General features: G+C 37.0%; 1 protein-coding gene across 2 annotated transcripts in view; it reads right to left on the bottom strand.

The window, feature by feature from the left end:
* Positions 1-24,143, bottom strand: part of MRPS28 (mitochondrial ribosomal protein S28) — a 208,858-nt gene that overhangs the window by 164,524 nt on the left and 20,191 nt on the right. For both annotated transcript variants that reach the window (XM_045454810.1, XM_045454811.1), the window contains exon 2: positions 22,157-22,338. In XM_045454810.1, the coding sequence (XP_045310766.1) occupies positions 22,157-22,338 (182 nt within the window). The remainder of the gene's footprint in view (positions 1-22,156; positions 22,339-24,143) is intronic.

Below are 24,143 nucleotides of genomic sequence, written 5' to 3'. Positions count from 1 at the left end.
CAGAGAAAGAGGATCTCTTTTGCACTGTTGGTGGCAATGCAAGCTGGTGCAGCCACTCTGGAAAACAGTAGGGAGGTTCCTCAAAAAACTAAAAATAGAATTACCCTACGACCCAGCAATTGCACTACTAGGCATTTATCCATAGGACCCAGGTGTGCTGTTTCAAAGGGACACGTGCACCCCCATGTTTATAGCAGCACTATCAACAATAGCCAAAGTATGGAAAGAGCCCAAATGTCCATCAATGGATGAATGGATAAATAAGATGTGGTATATATATACAATGGAGTATTACTCGGCAATCAAAAAGAATGAAATCTTGCCATTTGCAACGATGTGGATGGAACTGGAGGGTATTATGCTAAGTGAAATGAGTCAGAGAAAGACAAAAATCATATGACTTCACTCATATGAGGACTTTAAGAGACAAAACAGATGAACATAAGGGAAGGGACAGAAAAGTAATATAAAAACAGGGAGGGGGACAAAACAGACGAGACTCATAAATATGGAGAACAAACTGAGGGTTGCTGGAGGGGTTGTGGGGGGGGGGATGGGCTAAATGGGTAAGAGGCATTAAGGAATCTACTCCTGAAATCATTGCTTCACTATATACTAATTTGGATGTAAATTTTAAAAAATAAAAAATAAATTATATAAAAAAAATATGGAGAACAAACTGAGGGTTACGGGAGGGGTTGTGGGAGGGGGGATGGGCTGAATGGGTAAGGGATACTCAGGAATCTACTCTTGAAATCATTGTTGCACTATATGCTAATTTGGATGTAAATTTAAAAAAATAAAAAATAAAACAAGTTTAAAAATAAGATTTTTGTTAGGAACTTTTTTTACACATATATTAAAATGTTTTCACAAGGTGATCTTTGTTTTCTTCCATTAATTTATCTTAATTTGTATTTTACAATAAGCCCCAATTACTTCCATAATAAAACAGTATTTTTTTAAGTGTATTTATTTATTTTGAGAGAGAGTGGGAGAGGGGCAGAGACAGAGAAAATCCCAAGCAGGCTCTGCACTGTCAGCATGCTATGTGAGATCATGACCTGAGCTGAAATCAAGAGTCAAGTCACTTAAACGACAGAGTCACCCAGGTGCCCATAAAAAAGTATTTTTAAAATAAAAGATGAGCAATATATTAAATCAAGCTCATATACCCTTACCAGGAAGACACTATAATCCCAACAGATAAATAAGCTAAGTAAAGAAACTGACAATTTACCAAAAAATACTATTAATAAACATAAAATGCTCAATCTATTCACATAAGACTGAAAAATACCAAAACCCTTCATCCTAGTTATTCCACTTAATCCTTCATAAAAAGATAATCCTAGGGACACGTGGGTGGCTCAGTCACTAAACATCCGACTTCAGCTCAGGTCATGATCTTACAGTTCGTGGGTTTGAGCCCCACATTGGGCTCTGTGCTGACAGCTCAGAGCCTGGAGCCTGCTGTGGATTCTGTCTCTCTCTCTCTGCCCCTCACCTGCTCATGCTCTGTCTCTCAAAAAAATAAATGTTAAAAAAAAAAAAAGATAACCCTAGAAGTCTTATCCATGAAGATGTTCATAGTGGTGTCACTATAAGAGATAAAAGAGAAGAGGCAACCTAAATATCTAATACATAGAAACATTTAAAGAAACTGTGTTATATTGAGATATAAGGCATCTTTTGCAATGAAAAATGCTAGGCTATAAATTTGAGAAATTCATGATTTTGAATCATATAAGAGAGTATGATTAAAACCATATACAAACAAAACAAAAATCCATGTCTACATGAAATGACTGGAAGGACTGGTGGGCCTGTGAAGGTGTTTGTTTTAGAGTTTCAGTAGTAATTTTTTAATGGAGTTATAACTGACATATAACATATATTAGTCATACGACATATATTAGTTTCAGGTATACAACATAACGATTCAATATATGTATATATTGCAAAATGATCACAAGAAGTCTAGTTAACATACATCAAAACACATGAAGTTTTAAATTTTTCCTACTTAGGGAATTTCCCATAGATTTTTTTATGAGAATGCATTACTCTTACAAATACAAACAAACAAAAAACTTAGTAACAGAAATACCAACATAATATATCTTTAGCAATTTGGCTTGGTCATTGAAGAGTATTAGCTTTGACACTGTATAGTGATAAATATGTAGAATAAATATGCAAATAAAAGTTTCAATCTAGAATGAAGAAACTGGGGCACCCTGCTGGCTCAGGTGGTGGAGCATACAACTCTTGATCTACAGGTTGTGCGTTCAAGCCCCACATTGGTATAGAGATTGCTTAAAAATGAAATGAAATGAAATGAAATGAAATGAAATGAAATGAAATGAAATGAAATGAAATGAAATGAAATAAATAAGAAAATGAAGAAATCAACAGAATTAATTGGGTTTGGTTTGCTCAACAGCATATTTTTAAAATAAACAAAAGAGCATACAGTAAAATTAGAACCTTGTATAAATTGAAACTGATGCATTTTCAGTAAGCCATAAAATTCTAATGTAAAAGAATACAGTATTTGATGATATTTACAATGATAAATGTATAAATACATTTTTAACTTCCCTTTTTCTTATAAAAATGCAACTAGAGGGGCGCCTGGGTGGCTCAGTCGGTTGAGCGTCCGACTTCGGCTCAGGTCATGATCTTGCGCTCCGTGAGTTCAAGCCCCGCATCAGGCTCTGTGCTGATAGCTCAGAGCCTGGAGCCCGTTTCGGATTCTGTGTCTCCCTCTCTCTCTGACCCTCCCCCGTTCATGCTCTGTCTCTCCCTGTCTCAAAAATAAATAAATGTTAAAAAAAATTTTTTTAAAAATAAAATAAAATAAAAATGCAACTAGAAATATTTTGGTTAATTACCCAATTTAAAAACATGAACCTGAAAATAGAGCTATGCACACAGAAATGTAGATAGACCATATCAGGATGTTTTTTAGTTGAAAAGACATATTTTGAAATTCAGACTAGAAAGGTCAAAGGGAAAGAGTTCATCTGTTTTATCAGTCAATGACAGTTCATGGTTGACAATGGTGTGGCTGAATTCAGCTGAACTTAGATAAATATTAGTTGATAACATCTCCAGTAAAGTAATTCAGTAAAACAGCAATCAGAAAGTGTGGCCTAAGATAAACTATGACTTACACTTAATTATGTTTCTTAATTATTTCCCAAAACACTATTGCAACAAAAAGTTGAAATGTAAAAAGCGATAGGTAGAGGTATATTGTGTTTGATAAACATGCCATTTAAATATCTTAAAAGAAACAGAAAGATGTGTCCTAAGCGGACAGACTGCTCAGGATTTCGGCCTCGTGATGAGCTGTGGAACAGGTCAGGCTCCAATCCAAACTGCGGTATACTAGCTTACTGACTCTGCCCAGATTTCACACTTCTCTAGGCCTCAGTCTCTTTGCCTACAAAATGTGGATAATGTTGCCTAGCTCAAAATGTGACTCCATCTTATCCCTTTTTCCTCTATAAAATTCAATGCCATTTACCTCAAATATGAACAAGACAGAATAAAACAGTAATAAGCTATGGTTATGTCTCTGAGGACTGAGTAGAGAATTTGAATTGTGACCTTAATTTCACCCGCTTTCACCCCACCCCCATCTCTGAAAAAACAAAACAAAAAAATAAATAAATATGCAGTTTCCAAGAATTGTGACATAATTTTATTTTCCAGAAAATGAAATCAGTGGATAACCACCCCTTAGGAAATGAGCATAGAACAAACTCATTTACCATGAGCTAAACCATAATAATTAGAACGGAAAGAGACAAAAACGTATTACTTTAATTATGTACTATGGTTTTTTTTCTATAGAAAGTTGAAAAATGTTATCAGAAATTCCCTGAAACAAACATATCTTAGTAGTCATTTCTAAGATAAAAAGCATTCAGTCACTAGTTTTTGTTTTGTTTTATATTTTTATTTGAAGATAGGGAGAAACACATAACCTATAACCTCAAAATTCAGCCAGCCTAAAGACGTAAATAATTTTTATTCTGAAAAATACAAAATTTTAAGAAGAAAAACTGTACCTATGTAGATGTTGGATAGTGTTTATTCAAAGTGTTTGTAATGTGGGTATGTTGAGTTTTTGAGGGGCAGAATTGGAGAAACAGGCCTCTGGAGTGCAATACACCTACATCTGTACCTCAGTTCTGCCACTGAACAGGTGGAGCTCAGACAAAGGGGCAGAGCCCGCTGGCTAGGTAAGGGGAAGAGTTATTCATTCCTCTTCTCCCCTGCAGCACAGCACTATGAAAAGGCGAATTGCTTGTTTTCAGAGCCTTCCCTGCGGCTAGGGGAGGGGCCAATTTATACAGGTCTGATCAAAGAAAGGTTGGCTGAAGTCTGGAAGAGATTTCTAAAAAACTTTTGTTTTCCTGATAAAAAAGACAGAGAAGTTAACCAGGCCCACCCCATTCTTTTCCTTGTCTTGAATACAGATAAGTTATCCAGCAGCCTTACTGCACCCAAGACTCCAGAAGCAGGAAGCCGGTGCTGACATTGTCAACTGCTGAAGCAAGCCCCAAAGCCATCAACATCCAGAAATCTTACACAAGAAAAGTAAGTCTCTATACATTTAAACCACAAGTTGTCAGGTTTTCTGCTATGTGTAACTGACATAAGTCCAAGTGATTTAGAAAGCCACTTAAGTTCTCTGAGGCTTACTTTCCTCATGTGTAATGTAGGCATAATGATAGTAAGATAAGAATTATAGTATCTGTCTGATATGCAGAAAGCTTCAATAACGTCAGCTGCTGATGACTATGATGGTGATGATGATGATGACGACGACGATGACGATGGGGACAGCCTCATTTAGTTCTCACCAACCATTTGAAGGAAGTCCTATCAATATTCATCCATTTTAAAGACCAGGAAATTGAGACTCCAGTAAGTTAAGTAACTTGCCCAGATCACACAATTAATAAATAATACAGCCAGGATTCAAATGCAGGAATTCAGGGCCAATGAGCTTAAACCACAATGATGCTTAAAAGTGACTGAATGCGGGGTGCCTGGGTGGCTCAGTTGGTTAAGCATTCAACTTTAGCTCAAGTCATGATCTCACGGTCTGTGAGTTCAAGTCCTGCCATAGGGCTCTGTGCTGACAACTCGGAGCCTGGGGCCTGCTTCAGATTCTGTGCCTCCCTCTCTCTCTGCCCCTCCCCCACTCACACTCTGTCTTTCTCTGTCTCTCAATAATGAATAAATGTTAAAAGTGACTAAGCATAGTAAGAGCTAACAGCTGATAATTATTGGTTATGATTATGATAATCTTAGACAACTATGAAGAACAGATAATCTCCTAATTTCCAATTCTGGAAAATAATAAATTCTCAGTGAATTCAACGTTAGTATTATTTTTCTTAACAGTTCTCATTACTTCTGCAAGAGGAATACTTACACCTCTTCAACAAATGTAATTTTGTTCCTTTGTAACACCAATGGAAAATGAAGAACAGTACATCTCAACCAATAATCGCAACCCCCTACCGTGAGCTAAATGCTTTTATGACTCCTGTCTATCAAAAAGGTAAGCAATGAATATTTATGGTGAATTTATCAACTGCAAGGCGCTATGCCAGACACTTAAAAAGTATTTTTGCCAAAAGATATGGCATATGTTTGTTTTCTTAAAGTGACTTAAGATTCCTTTGGAGGGAGAATTTCATTACAGTTCTAAAAATCGGGAACCATTACTAACTAATTTTACCATTGCTAACACACATAGAACTTATACCACAAATTAGCATATGTTAAGCTTTAATTCTGGAACATTTTCCTTCAAACTTCAGATGCTTCCTTCAGTAAAATAAATGAAACAAGAACTTAAAAAATTCATGATGGAGGCACAGCATTTGAAAAACAAGCTAAATTCAAAATTAAAGTTTCTAAATCAATTACATCCAGGAAACAGGCAGGCTAAAATATTTGCAATTGCAATTAAGGAAAAGATACTTAGTCTCTGGATTAGATTTTGAGATTTAAAGACTTTATGGTTAGCTGGTAACTTTCAAGAACAGTTTGGCACATACCGTTCCAGTAAATAAAAAGTAAATGTAAAGTCCAAAGCAAAATGGATGGTGAATCAAACCAGAAGTTCTGAGGTAAGGTTAACTCAAGTAAAAATGCTGGGTCTCAGAATGTATACGCTCACAGCAATATATTTTCGAAGCCAAATAACTTCAAATCATATATATCCCGCACTGAAAGAGGTATAGTCCTCTCTACTATATACCATAACAAGTAATTAATTGGTAACTCCATTTTCAAAAAAGTACTGCATATAACGAAAATGCTTTTAAGGAAAATACATCAAGGAAAGAGTTGTTCGCTTAATAAATTCAAAAATGACACAGTCAACAGCATACAATCCACATGAACATTATAACAAGCTCAATCAGTACTAATTAAGGATTTAATTATACCTATTTAATACTAATTTGCATTTAAAAAAAAAACACAAAGTATTCTATTTTAGGCCCAAAATTAAGGTTGTGAATTAAAACTTTAAAAGAAACCTAACTGTAGTATATTTATGGAAAAATTTTTGCTTAAAAATTAAAACAAGCTAAAAACAAAGCATCGTATTTTTAAGTATAGGACTATGTTGAACCTGAATGATTCCTAATTTACCCATAATTAAAATTTTTTAAAAAGGGATACATATAAGTGGAGACATTTATGAGGGTCATTTATAGGCATATAAAGTGTTTTTCAGTGATGATATCGAATTAGAACCAAGGCCTCTTACCCTCCACTCCCACGTTCTTCCTGATACTTACCCTGCTTGACTTCCCTACACACGCCAAAAACTACTGTATCTCCTCTTTACCATGTTTCTCCTCTAAGATTTTATACAGCATTTTTAGAGGAATGCATAAAAAGAACAAGGAAGTATTGAAGGCATATGACAGTTTCAGAAAAGGGAAGAGCCAACAGTGCTGAATACTACCAGCATTTGAGTCAACTGCTGGGCAGGTGCCCAGGTCACTGACAAATTTACAAGGGTGCTTTCAATTAGTAGGATGGTGAGGGCAGAGCCAGGCAGGCTGACCTGAGGAATGAATGGAATCTGGAAAACAAGGGCAATTTGGAGGTCGGGAGGAACAGAACCACAGTTTGAAGGAGAAACAAAGTAAAACCTTTTTTTTTTTTTTTTCCCTTAATTTATTTTGAGAGGGGAAGACAGAATCCCAAGCAGGCTCTGCACTGACAAAGTAAAACCCTCAAATTTTATCAAATTCTGTAGAAAAGATGATTTAAGGTTGGATAGGAAATCCAGGGGTATCAAGTTGAATCAGATATTCAACTTTTTTACTTAAAAAAAAAAAAAAGCAATTTCAGGGCGCCTGGACAGCTCAGTTGGTTAAGCATCCAGCTCTCAGTGTTGGTTCAAGTCATGATCTCACAGTTCACGGGGTCACGTCCCGTGTCGGGCTCTGTGCTCAGAGCACAGAGCCTGCTTGGGATTCTCTCTCTCCCTCTCTCTCTCTCTCTGCCCCTCTGTGCTTGCTCTCTCTCAACATAAATAAACTTAAAAAAATAGCAATCTCATATGGATTAAACTAATGTACGAATTTGATTTCAATAAAGAAGGAGGTAAGGTTATCTGCTAAGAAGTGAAGAAAGGAAAAAGAGGCACAAGAGTGAAGAAGGTAAAGCAATAAGAAATTTACTAAAAATGAGTGAAAGAATTTTGAGAACTCTGGCCAAAGCTGAATGATATGAACCTGTAGTGAATATACCTCGAAGGTTATGCTACTTCTCTAGGATCTCACCTGTTACTGCTGTATTCACATTCCACTTTTAGAAATAAAGCTATTTCAGTTCTAAAAGGATGCCTGAAACTGAACACTACAAGGTTTCTTCAAATCAGTCACTCTCCCTTAATGTGGCACAAACACAAATCTGCACTGATGCTGTTGCCTTTGTTTTTTGTTTTGTTTTTGCTGATAAAGGCAAAAGATATAGAAACTTATAGTCCAATATGAACTTGCTAATTCCAGATCCACTGTTACTCTCTACAGCCTAACTTTGCACAATTCCAATCCCACAAAGGCCAAATATCTACAGAAAATCACAACACGTTTAAAACAGAACTCCACGTCCTGCCCTATGAACAGCAGCTCTGCCCAACTTCTCTATTGCTGTGCCCTCTATTTTTCTAGCCACGAGGCTGGAAACCTCAAGTATCAGTCATTTCTGTGAACAGTCTTTTCCTTTCCTATCTCTTCTCACTCTGGTCCAGCCCCTGCCTGAATTACTGACAGTCTCAGAACTTCTCTTGCTGCATCCATTCCCTCTTACACCTCACTGCTAGTGTCATCACACAAAAATACCATTTCCCAAATGCCACTCTGCTGTCTTTCCATTGTCATAAGTTTTTAGCCTGAAATTCAGAGTTTTCTATAAGGATCCTTGCCTGTCTAACAAAGCAAGTATTTCATTACTCCCTAAAACTTCAACCAAGCCATGGGCTCCTGACCACTGGGATGGTTTAAAAGTATATCCATATAAGTTGGACACAAGTCCCTCTAAAAGGTGGAAACTGGGGCGCCCAGGTGGCTCAATAGTTTCAGCATCCAACTTTGGCTCAGGTCATGATCTCGCAGTTCATGAGTTCGAGCCCCACACTGGGCTTTGTGCTGACAGCTCAGAGCCTGGAGCCTGCTTCGGATTCTGTGTCCCCCTCTCTCTGCCCCTTCCGTGCTCATGCTCTGTCTCTCTCTCTCAAAAATAAGTAAACATTTAAAAAAGATTTTTAAGGTGGAAACTAATTCCCTTCCCCTTGAGTGTAGGCTATGTTTAGTGACTTGCTTCTAATGAATAGAATAAGGCAGAAATGGCAATGCGTGACTAGGTTATAAGAGATATCACAACCACCTCAATCTCTCTTAAATTATACACTCTGAGGGAAGCGAACTAGTATGTTGTGAAGACACTCAAGTAGCCCAGTGAAGAGGTCCATAAGATGAGAAACTGAAGCTTCCTGCCCACAGCCAACACTAACCTGCCAGGCATATGAGGGAGCCACCTTGGAATCAAATCCTCCAGTCTCAGTCAAGCCTTCAGATGACTGGAGCCTTAGCCAATATCTTGTCTGAACTTCATGAGAAACCCTGAGCCACAACTGTTCAGCTAAAACACTCCTAGATTCCTGACCCACAGGAATTGTGTGAAATAATAAATTTTTATTGTTTTAAGCCACTAAGTTTTGGAGTATGATACACAGACACAGATAGCTACACAGATACAGATAGCTAACACAACCTCACCAAGCTCATTCTCAATTCTATGCCATTACTCATGGTGTTTCCCCGACAGATGTCTTCTTAATATCTATTTCCTAACACTCCTTCCCTTATCCTTCAGAATCTAGCTAAAGTTTCACCTCTTTGAGGAGGCCCTTTTTGTTTGTTTATGAAACCATTCCAACTTTCATTTCTCTTGCTTCTTCTTTGATTTCTATTTGACCACATCATTCATGTATTCCTCTATGTTACTGCGCTCTATGTACGTACCTTTCCTCCTAAAGACATCATACAGTTCACTTAAAGTTTATTTATTTTTGAGAGAGACACACAGCGTGAGCAGGGGAGGGGCAGAGAGAGAGGGAGGCACAGAATCTGAGGCAGGCTCCAGGCTCTGAGCTGTCAGCACAGAGCTCGTGGGCTCAAACCCACGAACCATGAGATGATGACCTGAGCCGAAGTTGGACGCTTAACCAATTGAGCCACCCAGGCGCCCCATCATACAGTTCATTTAAACTGCATTCAGCACACTACAATTAAAATAATCAATGAATATTTGCTGAAAAAACTAACAAATCATACACACAAACTCCCTGGAAGTGTATTTGATTAGTATGACGTAATGGTTAACAATATGGAGTGACATTGTCTCAGGTCTGCTTACTTACTAGTTGCTACCCTGGAGCAAGTGACTTAAAAATCTCTGTAAGCCTTTGTTTCTTCAATGTTTTTGTTTGTTTGTTTGTTTGGTTTGTTTTGTTTCTGTGAAGATTCTAATAGTATCTACCATAGAGCAACAAAAAGATTGAAGAAAATAATATATGCAAAACTCTTAGCAAAGCGCCTAGCACAGCATGCTCAACAAATGTTAGCTATTATTGTTCTTATTATTAACCACACATTACAGAATACATAGTGAAGTCCTGTCCCTGAGAGTCTCTAGATGTTATAAAGTGGCAATCTAAATTAATACAAAATTCAACAAACTGAAATAGAACTCACACTTTCTATTTAAGATAGCTTTTAATTTTTCTAAAGTCTCCTCTTAAGTCAATAGAACTACAGCCTGAACCAATTGTAGGAGTGCAGCCTTGACTTTTTCTCCTCTTCATCCTATTAAGATATTAACTTCAAAGCTTTTGTGGGAACACTTAATTGCTTTCATTCCTTAACAAGCAGCCATCATAGTAGTTTCCAGATTCACTTTTAACCTTTACAATCCTGGCAAGGCATATACGGCAAACTTAACAGACATCTAAGTTTACAACTCTCTGGACTAATACCGCTATATATATTTGAATATGCTACATGAAGCAAATCCATTTTGCACATCAATCAAAATAGAATCCAATAGAATAGTAAAACTGGTATAACATGATATTAATATCAGGTATACAACATAATGATTCAATATTTGCATACATTGTGAAATGGTTACCACATTAAGTCTGGTTAACATTGTCACCACATACAGTTACACAAGAATTTTTTTCTTATGATGAGAACTTTTAAGAACTACTCTTAGCAACTTTCAAATAGGCAATACAGTATTATTAACGATATCACCATGCAATACATCACATCCCCATGGCTTATTTATTTTATAACTGGACATTTGTACCTTTTGACCCCATCACCCATTTTGCCCATCCCCTATCCTCTGCCTCTGGCAAACACCAATCTGTTCTCTTTCTCTATGAGCTTGGTTTTGTTGTTGTTGTTGTTAAGTCTAATGCTATTCAAAAGCCTGATTACGTGTGTTTCATGAACTCAGAACACTTCTGAGATCATAGTTTATAATTTACACATACCCTTAAGGCTTCTTACTAAAAAGTTAAATAGAGTGGATGCTCTTTTACCTGAAAAAACAGTCCGAGCTCTGTTAAGAAAATCTGACAGTATGAGTTTCAATCACAAATCTATTTAAAAACATGCCATACTTTTTAACTGTGTACCTACCATGTCTGCTGGAATAAAAAGAACTACTCAATTCAAATTCTTTATATTCTCTTTTCCCCCACCAATACACCTTGAAAACTTTGGTTTTTGAAACATTCAATATCCATCCCACTCTTTATTTGACCCCATATATCACACAACCTGAAACAGAAACAAAGCCTGGGAAATTAGCTCATTTTTTCCACCTCAGTGTCAAAAAAAAGTACAGATAAAATTCAGTGCACGCGCTGGTTACCTTAGAACTGCCAATCATGCTTGTTTTGAAACTCTTCGATTTTCAGAACTGTCACTCATGTGTGTTTTGATAGAGATGCCAATGTAGAAATAATGCTTTAAAAGACGTGATCTTCATTAACACGTTAACAAATAGATTCCATTTGAAAACTGGACTTCAGGATTTTACAGAAATATATACAATTCTTGAAAAATCAGAATTAAAAAAGAACAATGAAATTATAAGATTTGGAAAATTTGGCTCTTTAACCAAAAAGATAAGCATGGCTTAACCACAAGGAGTTTGTATTTCAGTAAAAAGAGAAATGTTCCTTAACTGATACTAATCAGAAGTAGTCTATGAGTGGGCATGAGAGAATCAAAACTGATCTAAATTTAGGCATGTAATTTATATTTTTGAAGCAGGAAAAAATATCAATATAATACATTCCCCATCTCCACCTCCCCAACACAACCTGACTTACTATCTGCCTGGTCATTCATGTCTTAAATCAAACATCATTCAAAACTTCTTTTTTTTTTTTTTTTTTTTTGCCGGTCCTCATCAAAACTTCTACCTTACCATCCATACTTAGTCATCAAGACCTGTTTCTTCTATCTCCTAAATTGCTAATGAAAGTCTCTTCTTTTGACCCTCAGACTTAAGTCAAGTTCTCATCACTTCTTTCCAAAGCTTCATTATTGGGCTCCCTAACTCCAATTTCATTCTTCCAATATATGCTCCACCACCGCCAGAATGATCTCACTGAAACACAAACCTGGCCCATGTTTTCATGGTTCTTTGTCACTTTCAAAATAAAACCCCATTTTTTTTAGAATGGTATATAAATACCTTGAAGATCTGGCTCTCCATCTCCCCACTCTCTCATCACTTTTAAACTTAAGTCAACTAAGCCACTTCAGTTCCCAGAAAAGCCAGGCTCTCTCTCACTTAAAACTCTCCCAAGTGCAGCCATTTTCTGCACTTTGTATCTCCTATCCTTCATCCTTTACAACTCAATTCAATTGCTAGTTCCTCTGGGAAACCATCTCTGACAATGTAACAGAATCATCTATCCCCTCTTCTCTATTCCTGTAGGATACAGTAAATAGAACTTATATAGTGTTATATATATTGATTTGCTTCTCTATCCGCCTGGTTGAATCCTCAACTCCCTGAAAGCAGGGACTGTCTTTAATCTGTACATCAATAGCATTAAACACAGAGGTGGCATATAACAGCTGCTCATTAAACGTTTGCTGACTCAGTGAAAAACTGCACCACGACCTAGTTTATTTAAAAATAAAATTAATGACGGGGAGCCTGGGTGGCTCAGTCAGTTGAGCCTCTGACTCTGGGTCAGGTCATGATCTCACAGCTGGTGAGTTCAAGCCCCAAGTCGGATTCTGCGCTGACAGCTCAGAGCCTGGAGCCTGCCTCGGATTCTCTGTCTCCCTCTCTCTACCCCTCCTCTGTTTGTGTGTGCACTCTCTCTCTCTCTTTCTCTCTCTCAAAAACAAAAAAATAAACATTTAAAAATAAAATTAATAAAGAAAATGTGGGTGTGTGTGCATGAGTGTGCACGTGTGTGTATATATATATAATGGAATATCATTCAGTCATAAAAAAGAACAAAATCTTGCCATTTGCAACAAATGGATGGAGCTACAGAGTATAATGCTAAGTGAAATAAGGCAGTCAGAGAAGGACAAATACCATATGATTTCACTCATATGTGGAATTTAAGAATCAAATTTAAGAAACAGAAAGTTGGAGAAAGACAAACACCGTATGATTTTATTCATCTGTGGAATTTAAGAAACAGATGAGCAAAGGAAAAAAAGAGAGAAAGTAAGAAACAGACTCTCTTAACTATAGGGAACAAACTGATGGTTACCTGAGGGGAGGTGGGTGGAGGGAGAGGTGAAACAGGTGATAGGGGTTGAGGAGAGTGCTTATCATGAGCACCGGGGTGAGGTACAGAATTACTGAATCACTATATCATACACTTGAAACTAATATATCACTGTATATTAACTACACTAGAATGAAAATAAAAACTTAATTAAAAAAATAATAAAATCAGCAGCTTAATTCTTGAGACTGATAAGATGTACTATAGGTACATTCCAAGCCAATAGAACTAATCAACGCCATAAAACAATACTCTGGGTTTTACAAAGTTCTTAAGGAATTTACTCATTTATTTACAAAGTCACAGCAAGAACTGATAGCATCTCAAATAGTATTTGCGGCCCACGAATCCCATCTTATTTTCACCACTGTTTCTACTGAAGGTGTTAAAATCTCAACCACAATAAATACTTATCCAAGATGCTCAGCACATTGACTGGTTCAACAAACACTGTCCTGACATGTGACAATCCCTATCAAAGGCATCAGTGAACAGGCAGTGAACACAGGCAAGACGCCAACCTAGTTACACTTCACTTATCAGGAAGTTAGTTATCTGGTGACATCAAGTCTCCACAGAACCCAATGAGAACTAAGCTGAGGAGTTTAGGAGCTGTCAAAATACATGTTGAAGTCCATGTACTAAAGTACATACACTTTACTTCCAGAAGAGGCTCAGAGGTTATTACTCAGACGCTAGTTGTTCTTATTTTAAGCACAACACATTTGGTGACCAATTTGCTGGGCATCAGAATATTAGAAGAAAAGTTAGAAGTTCAAAAAAACCCTAAAAATGCAGACCCAGGACAACAGCAGAAAAGAATGATGACATGGAAAGGTGAAACACAAAAACCACAGACCTGGACGGTTGTATGGCTAAGGAGCAATAATTCTATATATTTGAATTATGATACAACACACATTAATGTTTATAATTATGACCCTGGTTCATCAAAAAACAAAGATCATAAAAACAGATTAAACTACTTTAGTAGTGACAAGGTGAAAGTAGATGACATATTTTACAAAAAGAAACAAAGAATTAAAAATTGAGTATTATATGTATCAAGAGTCAACTTTCTACTATTTGCAGAATAAACTTTTCTGAAATAAAGCATTCCCAAATAACATGAGGCCTGCTGTCTCTAAGCTATGAATCACTGTCAGCCATTAACTAGTTCCTATGGCTACAGGTCTCACCATAATTATGTTACACATCCACTCTGAAACAAGCCTGGACCCAGTGGTCATTAGCTTATTAGTGGTAACAACTATCCAAACATATTAGACCATGGACACCATAGCCAAGGATACCGTAACAGGCTACCTACCATTCTTTAACAGACCACCATAGAGCTTCACGACCACACTGCCTGCCTCAGGGACCCTGGTATGAAAACTGGCTCGTATGTGAGATCATTTTAGGGGGCTCTTGTGATATTTAGTAACTATATGTTGTGAGATTTAGAGAACAACACAGTAGAGTGAAAAGAACATTCAGGAGCTATGTTGGGTACACACAGCCCTAGGTTTGAATCCCTGCCTTATTAATTACCAGCTGTATCACTGCAGCACATTATGCTTGAAAACTCACTTTCTTCATTTGGATAATACCCTCTACTTTCTATGCTTCTTATGAGGAATAAATCAGACAATACACATAAAGCGTCAATGTAGGTTTCCAAAAAACTAGCTATTATGATTATCAGATGGGACTAATTCACACTAGCACAAAATTAGTGAAACTGTATGCTGTGTTAACGACAGAAGAAAAAATGTCTAAAGAAAAGGGCAGGCAGGTTCACATGATGGAAAAGTCACAGTAGAAGCCCTTGGACTCACAGGTTGGCTCATGGAAAAGTAGGTTAAAGTGAGAACTCATTAAAAATGTCTACACATACTCTGTGAAGACATCAATTTACAAGTAATGCAAATAATCTGATAGAAGTCCAGGCTTTCTTGTTGAGGAGAGGTCCCCTTACTGGAGCTCTGCACTGATTTCCTTACATAAACAATACCCATACTACAATGTCTGGGATTGCCAGATCAGTCACTTTAAAGTAAACCAGGAACAGAAAGACATTTGGAAAGCAATTCCTTCCAGATTTTCAGGATTCCCCCCAACCAATCTTTATGGTTTACTTGCCCAAACTAATTCAAGAGTAGTTTCTTTAAATTAAAAAAAAAAAACAAAAAACAAAAAAAACTCTCCTTTATGGGGTCTTTCCAAAACATTAAAATGAGCTTTCTTAAAGAACAAAAACCCTTTCCATGGTCATATTTTATTAATTTATGCAATAATTTTAAAAATTACTTAACGATAATATAAACAGATTTTGGAACAAACACAACTAGCTTTATTTAGCTAAAGATACAGCTGAACTGGAAGAAGTGAAAGTGTCAATATAGCGGAGGACCACAAATCTCTTTTCCAGTTAGTGTCGGTATCAGTGAGTGGGTTTTACAGAAGAGAATGCTGATTAATTTAGCAATCAGCTGATTCGATAACCGCCAAAGAAGTTAATGCCTGAGGCATTCTAATTTGTCATAAGCTGATTTCTGATTTCAAGTCATAATTTGACATGAAAGAAAAATAATACAATGTTTAAAACTTTTAAGGTTGGTACTATTAGAATTAGGCGCCATCCACACCTTCAAACTCTCTGAATTTACTTATAACATTTTTATTTTGCAACTGAGTCTAAGGAGATCACAATACCACTGTGATTATATTCTGAATGTAATGCTTATATGCTGAATGTTACCATTAATATGTCTTTCTAGAATAAATTTTCTTTTAAAACTGTTTTTCAAACTTTTTTTTTGGTGGTAGAAATACTACCACTATTTCCCATACATATTTTAAACAAAATGTTCCCAGAACTGTAATAAAATAATGAATGTAGAGCTGCTCTGAAAGTAGGGCCTAATTTCCCCACTACCCCCAGAACAATCTCTGAAGCCTTTCTGCAGAACTCTAGAGTTTCTTGGGACAAAGGTTGAAAACTGTTATTTATTTATTTATTTATTTATTTACTTACTTATTTATATTATTTTAGAGAGAGAGCTCGTGAGTTGGGGAGATGGGCAGAGGGCGAAAGAGAGAGAGAGAGAGAGAGAGAGAGAGAGAGAATCTTCAGCAGGCTACATGCTCAGTGTGGAGCCCAACGCAGGGCTTGATCCCATGACACTGGGACCATGACCTGAGCTGAAATCAAGAGTCAGATACTCCACTGACTGAGCCATACAAGCACCCAGAAACTGTTCCTTTAAACTATAATTGGGGTGCCTGGCTGGCTCCGTGAGTTGAGCATGTGATTCCTGATCTCAGGGTCGTGAGTTCAAGCCCCACATTAGATGTAGAGCAAACTATAACCAAAAACAAATATTAAAACAAAAAAGTTGTAGAACTTACTAAAAGGCCATTACTTAGCTAATCAGAATATTCAGTTAACCAAAATTATTTCTGATTCTTATCAACTGCTCTAAGTTTGAAATACCATCAACTATATTAAAAAGCAATAATGAAAGAAACAACAACTGCTGGTGAGGAAAAGGAACCCTTGTGCACTGCTGGTGGGCATGCAAATTGGTGCAGCAACTGTGGAAAACAGTATGAAGGTTCCTCAAAAAGTTAAAAACAGAACTACCCTGTGATCCAGTAATTGTACTACAGGGTATTTACCCCCCAAACACAAAAACACTACTTCAAAGGGATACATGCACACCTATGTTTATTGCAGTATTACGTACAATAGCCAAATGATGGAAGCAGCCCAAGTGTCCACTGACAGATGAATAGATAAAGAAGATGTGGTACACATGTATATACAAAGGAATATTATTTAGCCACAAAAAGAATGAAATCTTGCCATTTGCAACAATATGGATGGAGCTAGAGAGTATAATGCTAAGTGAAATAAGTCAGAAAAAAACAAATACCATATGATTTGACTTGTGTGGAATTTAAGAAATAAATGAGCAAAAGGAAAAAAAGCGAGAGAGACAAACCAAGAAAAAGACTCTTCACTACAGGGAACAAAGTGATGGTTACCAGAGGGGAGGTGGGTAGGGGGATGGGTGAAATAGGGGAACAGGTGATGGGGATTAAAGAGTACACTTATCATGATGAGTACCGAGTGATGTATAGAATTGTTGAATCACTATACTGGATACCAGAAACTAATATAACACTGTATGTTAACTATACTGGAATTAAAACTTAATAAAAAAATTTAATAATAAATATAATGAAAAAAATAAAAATGAAAAAATAAAAGTAAATTAAATAATTAATAAAAATAATGAAAAAAATTAAAACATTTTGCCAAACTGGGTATTTTGGTAAATTGGAGTATTTTTCTTTGCATGTCATTAAGCTGTCCTAAAGCAGAATAGATTCAACCACAACAAAGTCAAACCGAAGAGAGAAAAAAAACAGGTCCTCAAAAGGGATTTTAAATAGCAGGTCTGATGAATGCTGAATGATGAACAAATTATGTAAAAATCTACATCTTATTCGTTGTCTCTTAAGTAAATGTATCAAAGCAAGTTCTGCCATTGTCAGAATTACCCTCCTAAAATCTGCTCAGTCACAGTTAGCCTGACATCATGGAGATAGAGAGCAAACATGTGTCCAGCCCAATAAGCTGTTCTATCAGATAATCTAAACTTGTAGGTATGAAAGGGGACCAGAGACCTACCTGGATCTCATTACTTTCTGATTTGGTGGTATCATCTTTCTACCAATTATAAAGACAACAGGTAACATCTGAATAAAATAACTCTCCCACAAACTTTGTCTTGGATACAGGTAGGAAAGCAAAGTAACTGAAACAGTAATTATGCTGATCTGATACCTTTCTATAATACTTTCAAAACATAAGTGACAGGTAGCTATAAGAGACCTAGAGAAGGGTTTTGGAAAGAACCTAAGAGTTTCTACACATAGAATTCAGGAAATTTAATAAATATTCTGTGAAGGGTAGAAACCTTCTTTTCAGGATGAATTAAAAACTAGGCAGCAAGGGGATGCCTGGGTGGCCCAGTCGGTTAAGCGTCTGACTTCGGCTCAGATCACGATCTCATGCTTTGTAAGTTGGAGCCCCATGTAAGGCTCTTTGCTGACAGCTCGGAGCCTGGAGCCTGCTTCAGATTCTGTGCCTCCCTCTCTCTCTGCCTCTCCCTCACTTGTGCTCTGTCTCTGTCTCTCAAAAATAAATAAACATTAAAAACATTAAAAAACCTGGACAACAAGGAATTTTCTAAGATAGAAAGTTTCTCCCCCAAAAACAACGTATGTAAATATGGAGCTGCAGTTTTTACCTGCATAGCTATGAGGGTGTGGAACAAGAGTAACCAAACTATTCAGATCACATCTTGGCTAAAGTGAACTCCTCCTTTTAGCACACTGTTGGAAATAATATTATCAGTCTGTAGGACCAGAGAGGAATAGAACTTAAGCCTTGACATTTGTTTAACATCAAAAGAAAAAAAAAAAAAAGTCCTCAGAGGGTATTTCAGACTTTAAGCAATAGAAGAATAGAGGTCAAAGCCCCTTTTCTAACTACTGTTATGTTCTACTCGCCAGACACTTTTTCACCATATTATCCCTTTTTACTCATGTAATTACCAATTTTTAAAATTGATTTATATACTTGTTTACTATCTATTCCCCTTATCCTCCAGTAGAAGTCGCCCAACTTCATGAGGGCAACTAGGAGCTCTGGTTTACCAGCCCTTCCCAGGTAGAACAGTAACTGCCAAGCTGAAGAGGTCCGATAAATATTTGCTGAACAAATGAATGAACAAACAAATTAATCAACTCCTCCTGCACTGGTATGACTGACCCTTCTTCATGATCCTCAGTCATGAATGTATTGATTTGGCGACTGATTTGGAAGTTAAAGTGGGAACTTCTGGTGAATGGATCCTGGGTAGGCCGATGGGAGCAGGAGTCGAAAGATAACTACAAAACAGAGGTGCAGGCATTTAACTGTGCTAACCTAAGTACATGAAAAATACTAATACGGTGACTGCTCCATAGGCTAGGCAATTTAATTGCAAAATTATTATGAGCCATCCCTCACACTCCAAAAACCTTTTGTTAAATGGACTGCTTCACTGGCAGAGCATATGTGGAGATGAAGGTTTCAACCGTATGGTAATTTCTGTAATAGGATATGTGTATGTGTATAGTTTTCGATGAAAATTTAAGATTTAATAAATGTTGCAATAATTTCTAGTATTTAACTATTTTAAGCTATACTGTACATAAAATATTCAAACCATATTATAGCACTTATTAGAGAAACAGTCTCAAATACTGATACTTAAAATTCTGTGATTTAGTCAGTAAGGCCTGAGAATCAAACTAGAACTTCTAGTCTCTAATGCATTCTGAAATATTATGCTCAAAAACAAAACATAATGACCAAACTGATGTTTTAAAATGTTAATGAAAAAAGGACAGTATACATAAAAGAATACCCACAAAGACATAAATACCCATGAAAGAAGTATCATAAACAAAACTCCATCCACAAACATAAGGAAAAGTGTACATTGCATTTGCTACTTATAATAAATGCATCTACCTGAGCAGGAGACATATTCATAATCCAGCAGAGTTACCTGTAAAATGCATTTTTTATAAAGTTAATACCTGATGTTCTAGCTGCAAACTAGGTTGGCTTGTAAGAATAAAGATGGCCACCACGACTAGGTAGCGCCCATGGCAGCATGAGGAAAAGCTTACCGATTGTAAGGAGGAGATGAGGAAATTTCTTTGTACAAAATAAAACAGTACTTCATTTTTAAATTACAGATATATGTTCTATTAATGAAAAATGACCTGCCACAGCTACTGCTGACAGCACTCAAGAGCTCAGGATGCCTCTCTTGAAGGATAACTTTAGGACTGCCTATCTTCGCACTTGCCTCCTGCACGAATCCTTATCAATAGGAATTCTTGAGGAATGTCACCGTCAGTTCTCAAAAATCCAAATCACCAGGATTTCAAGAACAGCAGTAATAGTAGCATCTATTTATTATATACCAGTCACTGTCCTAAATCTTTCCATACATTATCTGATTTAATCCCTTCGATGACCCATTACACAACAGACATACAGTATTAACATCTGGATTGACAAACTTATCCTACTTAGAAATTTCTTGAGGTCTTACTCTTTTTGACCAGCTTGTATGTTATTTGATATACCAAGACAGGCTATGCCTGAGCCATTACCTCTCGATGCCAGGTAGCATAAGAAGTCCATTTTCTCCTCCAGGATCTCCCAGTTCATGGCACTTACCTTGCAAGACACTGCTTAGCTTCTGATTATCTGAGGTACAGGTGTGCTGGCTCCAGACTGCACCAGCTTGTGGGAGCTGGACTGTGTACAAATATTCCCAATTCTGCATTCAGTGACATTACACTGGTGACTTAAAGTTGACCAAGGTGGGAGTGTTTTATGCCACAGAAATTGGCAGATCGGGGCCTTTTTTTTTTTTTTTTTAAATTTTTTTTTTTTTTCAACGTTTATTTATTTTTGGGACAGAGAGAGACAGAGCATGAACGGGGGAGGGGCAGAGAGAGAGGGAGACACAGAATCGGAAACAGGCTCCAGGCTCTGAGCCATCAGCCCAGAGCCTGACGCGGGGCTCGAACTCCCGGACCGAGATCGTGACCTGGCTGAAGTCGGACGCTTAACCGACTGCGCCACCCAGGCGCCCCTCAGGGCCTTTTTTTAATTGGACAACTAGTCATTAAATATTTACTCAAATGCCACTGATCTAAGGAAATTTGTATTAACCGGACCTTTAGGTATCCAGAGCTCTCAGGAGAGAGGCAACCAATTCTCATAATTGCTCTCTTAGATCTAGAGTAGACTCTCTTCCTATTCATTTCTACAATATGACTCATCCTTGAACATCACAAACTTTTCAATCACTGTAATTCATCCTAAGATGCCACTGAGTACTAGACTCACCATTACTTTAAGAATAAAGAACACTGTCAATTAAATTGATATAACATCAACTGTAAGTTGCATCCTGATACCAGAAATACTGAAATTTTTAAAATGTACACATTAAAAACTGATGGGAAAAAATCATTCCTCTTTTGCTTACTATCATTTTCCAATCTCAGAACCTTTGTTCCACATCTCCCTTCACTCTCAATACTCTACTCCTAGATATGTCATCTTAATGGTTTCCCCAGTGCATTATACTCACAAATATCTTTACCTATAAACAGAATGAATTCTGTTCCATAATAGGGAAAATTCTAATTCTGAGAGTAGATACAGAATAAGAAAGGAAAATAATAAAGCATCAGAATTTGGTAGTGGGAGAGAAAGGAGCACAAAGAAGTAGAAAGGGAGGCTTCTCTGAGAAGCAGAAGACTGTGGAACAGAGGAAGAGGCAAAAAGGTTACATGTAAAATCGACTGAGCAGCATATATTACTATAAAGTTGGTTTTCATTTTATGGTGGGGACAGTTTATTACTAAGACGAACATTCAGATCTTCCCCAAAACTGCTCTCACGGCTTTGAGAAGATATGAATCTAGCCTAAGGTGACTAACATAACATGACCCGAATCTGGCCTAACTTCCCTAACTAGCATTATGAAGAGAAATAAAGCATATTTTCTGTCTTTTAGAAAATCACCAATTAAAGTCCAAAAATACTTTTGAGGTATCTCAACTTTTATGAACAGTATTAAAAAAAAACTTGGAAATGATTCTACTTACTCTCCATCCACTTCTGGTCTTCTACACACACAATGAAACTTGCCACCAAAATCAATATAAAGATCATTCTCCACAATATGAAAGATTCGTCCAATAACTAGTTTATCCTTGGCAGGTCCCATCTGTGTAAGAGGAGAATGTCTCAGCATAGACGCAAAGGATTCCACATTTTTTGGAGAGCCCTAAAAATAAAAAGAGATATTTATATGCATATAATTCAATATAAACATATGATAGATATAAGAAAATCTTACAGAAGAAAATTTTAAAAGTCAATGTGCCATATATATTTACATTTTGTAGCAATACTAAAAAATATTTAAATGGAATTGGCGGGGTATTTGTTTTTTTTGGGGGGGGGGGAGCACAAATGAGAGAAGGCAGAGAGAGAGAGGGAGAGAGAATCCTACAAGGGGTAAGAGAGAGAGAGAGAGAGAGAGAGAGAGAGAGAAACGGGGCTTACCCAAAGCGGGACTCGTGTTTTACCCAAAATGGGACTCGTGCTCACCCGAGCTGGGGCTCATGCTCACCTAAAGCGGGGCTTGGGCTCCTCCAATGAGTACTCAAACTCAAAAACCATGAGATCATGACCTGAGTCAAAGTCAGATGCTTAACCACCTGAGCCACCCAGGCACCCCTGGAACTTTGCTTTAAAAAGCTAGATATAGTCTTCAACTTCTTCTTCCTCCCTTTCCTTCTTGAAGAAGAGACCAAGAAAAGCCCTTGGTGGCAGATAATATAGATGTGGTGGCTCAGAGTAGAATCTGGAATGTGAACAAAGTAAGGAGTATCCTTAGACAAAGGCTCCTAGCATGGGGACAGAGGGAGGTCAGTCTGAGCATGTGAGTACAGTATCCAAGAAGGTGACTCACTTTATTCCTAATATTGATCATCTGCCAAAAAACAAACAAAACAAAAAAACCCTTCAAATTCAAGTTTAATGAGAGTGACTAAACAGTATGGAGGTTCCTCAAAAATAGAACTACCATATGATCCAGTAATTCCACTACTGAGTGGAATAAAATGAAAATACTTGGGGCGCCTGGGTGGCTCAGTCGGTTAAGCGTCCGACTTCAGCTCAGGTCATGATCTCGTGGTCCGTGGGTTCAAGCCCCGCGTCGGGCTCTGTGCTGACAGCTCAGAGCCTGGAGCCTGTTTCAGATTCTATGTCTCCCTGTTTCTCTGACCCTCCCCTGTTCATGCTCTCTCTCTCTGTCTCAAAAATAAATAAATGTTAAAAAAGAAAATACTAATGCAAAAAGATACATGTACCCCTAGGTTTATTGCAGCATTATTCACAATAGCCAAAGGATGAAAGCAACCCAAGTATCCAGTGACAGATGAATGGGTAAAGAAGATGTTGTATATATACATACAATGGAGTACTACTCAGTCACAAAAAAGAATGAGATCTTGTCATTTGCAACAACATGGGTGCAACGTAGAGCATATAATGCTAAGTGAAATAAGTCATATGGAGAAAGACAAATATCACATGATTTCACTCATATCTGGGATGGAATGATTTCACTCATATGTGAAATTTAAGAAACAAAACAAACAAAAGAACAAATAATAAAAGAGACAAACCAAAAAAACAGACTCTTAAATAAAGAGAATAAACTAGTGGTTGCCAGAGGGGAGATGGGTGGGAGGATGGGTGAAATTGATAAAGGGTATTAAGAGTATACTTATTGTGATGAGTGTTAATATATAGAATTGTGGAATCATATTGTACACCTGAAATTGATATAACACTGTATGTTAATTATACTTAAATAAAAAATAACCCAATGAAGGGGTTTTTTAAATTTAAATATAGATTAAGATAAACATGATTAAAGGTCTTTCGGTTACCAGGATGAACATGAGTCCTTGTTATATAATACTTTTAAATAGCTTTGTTACAATTTTCTTCTTCTTCCTAAAGTAAAATTTCAAGGAAAAATAGCTTCTTGTTTTGTGCTGCTCATTTTCCAATCTTTTT

This window comes from Leopardus geoffroyi, chromosome C3 (genome assembly GCF_018350155.1).
Source record: "Leopardus geoffroyi isolate Oge1 chromosome C3, O.geoffroyi_Oge1_pat1.0, whole genome shotgun sequence".
In the NCBI taxonomy this organism is placed as follows: Eukaryota; Metazoa; Chordata; class Mammalia; order Carnivora; family Felidae; genus Leopardus; species Leopardus geoffroyi.
This window is presented reverse-complemented; position numbering and strand designations above follow the sequence as displayed.